This window comes from Coregonus lavaretus (assembly GCF_964263955.1).
Source record: "Coregonus lavaretus genome assembly, chromosome: 1".
Lineage (NCBI taxonomy): Eukaryota > Metazoa > Chordata > Actinopteri > Salmoniformes > Salmonidae > Coregonus > Coregonus lavaretus.
This window is the reverse complement of record NC_139988.1, coordinates 53,233,588-53,239,008: the sequence shown is the minus strand read 5'-3', so window position 1 is coordinate 53,239,008 and position 5,421 is coordinate 53,233,588. Positions and strand designations below refer to the sequence as shown.

The 5,421-nt window shown below is 40.8% G+C and overlaps 1 protein-coding gene across 1 annotated transcript; it reads left to right on the top strand.

Annotated features, from left to right (window-relative positions):
* The first annotated feature begins 295 nt into the window (after positions 1–295).
* On the top strand, positions 296–3,590 carry LOC311132680 (mRNA decay activator protein ZFP36L2-A-like). The gene is made up of 2 exons (XM_084165949.1): positions 296–580; positions 844–3,590. The coding sequence occupies exons 1-2, from the start codon at positions 491–493 to the stop codon at positions 2,008–2,010; spliced, it is 1,257 nt and encodes a 418-aa protein (XP_084022075.1). The 5' UTR covers positions 296–490; the 3' UTR covers positions 2,011–3,590.
* The last annotated feature ends 1,831 nt before the right edge of the window (positions 3,591–5,421 follow it).

Genomic DNA, 5,421 nt, shown 5'->3' with positions numbered 1-5,421 from the left:
TTTACAGTTCGTGTATTTGCCTTAACGTGTCAAAGATAAATAACTATACAAGTACGCTATTGCTTGATTCAACAACCTTACCCCTCATTGAAAAGGGACCAACTCACAAATTGTGTGATAGAATTTTGGAGAATAACTACATTTCGAGGTGGAGTATAATATTTAGAGCCCAACCAGTGACTGGAAGACGATCGAATACGGGGGCGTGCCCTACAAAACATTGTTAGAACTTCAGAAAGCTCCACCCTCGAGGCACCGCGAAGCATTTATATCCATGTGCAGAGGATAAATAGTTAGTGAAGCACTGTAGCTCAGCGCTTCTCGAGGGAAGAACCTACAATACAAGGAACTTACTTTCCACAAATTGTTATTTCATCTCTAACGCTGGAATTGCACATTCGTTTTTCAGAACTTTCAAGGTTTCTAAAACCAGTCGTGGCACAATCTACAACAGTTGCCTCGTGCATTGAAGGATCCTAGTTGGTCCTCCATGAGAGATCTACTGCGACAGAAAACTGCCGAAAAAGAAATGTCTGCAACCATGTTGTCCGCTTTGTACGATATCGACATGCTTTACAAGGTAAAGTATATTTCCCCATTGTAGATGGAAAGTCTCTGTTATTTACCAGGCTGATAGGTTAAGCATGCCTTTTACTTTCAGTAGGCTACAATTAGCTACAGAGAGCACGCCGCTTGTTAGCAGGCAATAACTTGTTGCTAGCGTGAGCCCTCCGTTTTTCATTGTTACTAGTTTACGTTTTCACTCATCAGAATTGAATATGCATTTGGCCAAAACCGTATTAGTTTAAATGCATTGATTATGGTTCTCTTCTCTCCCAACAGCAAGATAAAACTATGAACATGAACGCTATGAATCACATCAATAGCATGCTGGATAATAAAGCTGTGGGGGCTCCAGTGACAACTACACAGAGTTCCAACAGTTTTTCTTTCACGCCGGGATTTTTTCGTAGAAACTCGACCAGCAACATGGAAGCAGTGATCAACAGCAACAAGTACTCCTACAGTAATTTGAAGGAGAACACGAGCAGCAGCACTGCCATTATGAACAAGGAGAATAAGTTCCGCGACAGGGCATACAGCGAGAATGGTGACCGCAGCCAGCAGCTGCAGGTCCTGCAGCAGAAGCCAGGCTCTCAGATCAACTCCACCCGCTACAAGACCGAACTCTGCAGGCCTTTCGAGGAGAACGGAGCATGCAAATATGGAGAGAAGTGCCAGTTCGCGCATGGCTACCACGAGCTGAGAAATTTGTCTCGTCACCCCAAGTACAAAACCGAGCCCTGTCGCACTTTCCACACTATTGGCTTCTGCCCCTACGGTCCCCGCTGTCATTTTATCCACAACGCTGATGAGCGCAGACCCGCTCCAATTAACGCCAACATGCAGGGGGAACCCAAGTCGGCTCGGGAGCTCTGCGGCTATGGTCAAAGGGATGTTGTTCCGCAGCAAGGCGAGTACAACCGGGACAGACCAAAGCTTCACCACAGCCAGAGTTTTTCTGGCTTTTCCAGCCACCACGAACTTGAGTCGCCACTGCTCGAGAGCCCCACGTCGCGCACCCCACCACCCTCTTGCTCTCCCAACTATTATGAGGACGTACTGTCTCCCAACTCCATGTCTTGTGTGAACAGTGCATTCAATTTTCCTGGGCAGGACCTGAAAGCCTTACTTGCTCCCCTGGCCGTGCATACTCAGAACGGCTATGCCAACAACCAGTTCAATGCCTACTACGGAAACATTCAAGCTAACGTGTGCCCCCCTTCTCCCCCCTCATACAACATGAGCCACTTGCAGTCCCTGCGCCGCCTCAACGAGTCGCCGGTGTTCGACTCACCTCCTAGCCCACCCGATTCCCTCTCAGACCGTGAGAGCTATGCGAGCGGGTCCCTCAGCTCTTCTGGGAGTCTCAGCGGCTCAGAGTCACCAAGTTTGGATGCTGGGAAACGTCTGCCAATCTTCAGCAGGCTGTCGATTTCAGATGACTAAACATCCTATGTTATTTTCAATGGATGAAAATTATCCTTGACATGGCATTAGTTGTTTTTCCTTTTTGTAATGGTATAGCTGTATAAAAGTAGATATCAACAGAAGGCATTCCATCAGCGACTTATTTGAGCTGCAATTAATGGCTATATTTTGGTCTATCAGGCAAGCCACACTTCCCTGGGATAGATGTGTACAAGACTTGACACTGAAGAGACTGTAAAGTGGTTTCAGATTTCCTCCATCCTGCCAAGAATATGCCTTGACACAATGTAACATTTATTTTCAAAGTATGTGTTCCTTTCTGAACGTTTAAACTTCCATTCCAGGACTTTAATCTGTTTCACAGCACCACAACAGTGGTTTGTTAGTATAGTTGGTTGCTTAGTTGAAAAGCACTCTCGTTCGGTTTGTTTGGGGAAATCACTGCTGATGGTTGAATCATATTTTTATTATTATTTTTTTTTAGCTGTTTTGAGTGTTTTACATAGCAGTGTGTAACTGGCTATAAACTATTTAACTTATTTATTATCTTGTGAAAAGTATAGGCTATACATCATTGGTAATTTGTGTCCATACTGTATTTATCAAGTATGATGAAGCAATAGATCTATATTCTTTTATGTTTAAATTATGATCGCCATTATTAATCTGCATAAAGTGGAGTGTTCTTTTCACAGTAATATATATATTTTGTTTTTGGTTTCCTTTTGTAACTTGGTTATTTTTATTGTAAATGAGTTTTAAAAAAAAAATCTTAATTTAAGAGAACGTATGTGATATTTATTTCATTAATTTTGTTTACGTTTATTAAAACAAAACTTTGCGTGATTGCTGTTTGTTCTGAGTTTGCTTGTAAGAGCTGTGGAAGCCGTTTTGAGTCCCTATCTAGATGTTTCTGTAGAATGTATAAATGATGTGGTTGTGCAGACCGTCCAAACCTGAGCTAGCCTTATGTTTTTTTTATTATATAGATCAGACTTCAGTGACAAAGAACCCAAGTAAATAAATTAACCAAAAAAAGTGTTTTTCTTTTCTTCTGTTTGCACGAGGTCACACTGTGATTCCAGCCACGTGCTAAAGAATGTAGCAATCCCTTGTGCCCCAGTATTATTGTGTAGTGCCTACGGAGTTCACCATCTTACATGCCTTAACATTAACCAAATAAAGTATTTTTCCTACATGTATCTTTTACACAAGTTGAATTGAATGTAGTGTTGGAGCTGAATTACTTTTGCAGGTTCTTACCACTTTTATAAGACACCCTGGGACAACTATACCTTTTTGAAATTCCCCATTTCTCTACACTTATTTAGATTGTTTGACTAGTTCAATCTCAATGGAGAAAAAAAAGCAGTTTTCAGAATATGCTGGACGGGGAAGGGATTGAACGTTTTGTACATAGTATGTACTTTTTGACTACTTTCAGAAGTAAAGCTTTTTGAATGTAACTAAAAACGGACAAAAATACGAGTTGTCATATTTTTTTGTGGGGGGGGTCGGTTCACTACAAATTGAGTGTAAGACTTAACTTTGTACTGTACATTTTTTGTAGTTCTCCCAATAAAATCATTTTGAAAATAGTCTTGTGCTGCTTGGTTTTATCCTTTACAGAAAGAATGATGCAAGTGTGTTGGTATTTCTAGTAAGACCTTTCCCTAGTAGTGTGTCCTAAGGGTGTCATCCATACAAATTATAATAAACCTGTGTTTTCAACAGTGCCACTTCATACTAAGGGAAAGATACTGCCTCCTAAAAACGCCATGGTCGGCTCTGCCATGTTCTTAAAGCTAAAATCCTTAATTGAAACAAAGCTGTCACCCTGCCTCTGATTTGGTAAAAAGCTGAGGGATTGGCCTGGAGAAATGTAACCACTCAAATTCATAGACAACTATGGATGAAAGGACTGGCCATCTATGATATCAAAATTATAGTTTTGCAGCTATAGTGTTTACATTTACATTGTTTACAAGCATTGGAGTAAAACGAGCTTCTATTTTGGGTTCTGATGGGGTACGAGTTTAAACTCATGAGGCATAAGTTATTCTTCATGAATCAATGGGTATACATCAATAATTCATACGTCCAAAAATTTATGTATCAACTAAGGATCCAAGCTTTAACACATGCACTATATAAGTGATAAAAAGCATCACCTCTTTCCCATTAACTCTCCCCCATCATTTGAAGGAAGGCTGGAGGCATTAGTGTGAATGCACCCCCATCTCTGGCATACCTGTACAGAGTGGCTGGTCTCCGAGGCCTGCTCTGTGACTGTATGGCTGCGCTTACAAAGGCAGCCCAATTCTAATCTTTTGCCAAATTCTTGGCAAAAGAGCTGATCTGATTGGTCAAAAGACCAATTAGCGGGGGGAAAACATAAGATTTGAGCTGCCTGTGTGAACGCAGCCTACTTGTCTTGGCTAGGGGCCAATGGGGCTTTGTGTTGACTGTAGAGTAGACCCTCCACACTTTCAGACTCCACAGTACAGCCCCAACCCCACACTAGTGGGAGGTAAGGTTGAGGAACTTACTACTTTTACGTGAATTGGTTTTATTACCCTTACAGATCTAGGAACAAATCTGAATTGTGAGTAGGTAGGGTTGTTGTGTGTGTTAGGAGATAAACAGTCTCCATGCATACTACACTTATAGGATGCCAAGAAGTTGAAGTCACATATTATATCAAATTCCTACATCCCCACATGGTATGTTTTATCTGTATGGATGAGAGTAGCCATACCCTCTGTTGTAAGTCGCTCTGGATAAGAGCGTCTGCTAAATGACTAAAATGTAAATGTAAATGTAAATGTGATTGGTCTTGAAATGAATCTGCAGAGGCCTCAGTCACCTACTCGGTAATGATTTACTTTGACTACATATTCATAATGCATTCATTACACATCTATAAGCATTTCATGAACGTGTTATAACAGGTCCCAACCACATTATTAAAGGTTAATGAAATATATCCATAGCATATCTGTAGCGCATTCATGTCATGCTATGCAAGAGCTCATATTTAGGTATTTTATTAGATGCATCACTACAATGACAGGATAGTGTCATCATTATGGCTGTTCTCTAAAGTGTGCTTCTGCCATACCAGTGTTAGTGAATATGCCAAGAGGCCAAACCACGTTTAGAAAATTATGCTGATATATAGCCTGACCAGCCCCATTTCCCCCACTGGCCGGTATAGGTATTAATGATTAATTAATACCTATTACGATACCTAAATATGAGCTATTGCATAGCATGACAATAATGCGCTATATATTTGATATGGATATATTTTATTAACCAACCTTTAATAATGTGGTTGGGACCTGTTTTAACACGTTCATGAAATGCTTATAGATGTGTAATGAATGTGTTATAGATTTGTAGTCAAAGGAAATTGTTACCGTGAGT

Bases quoted from the DNA above. Each gene is read 5' to 3' on its own strand.
- LOC311132680 (XM_084165949.1), top strand. From the start codon at position 491: ATGAGAGATCTACTGCGACAGAAAACTGCCGAAAAAGAAATGTCTGCA. The intron at 581-843 runs GTAAAGTATATT...CTCTCCCAACAG, and splicing joins ATATCGACATGCTTTACAAG to CAAGATAAAACTATGAACAT.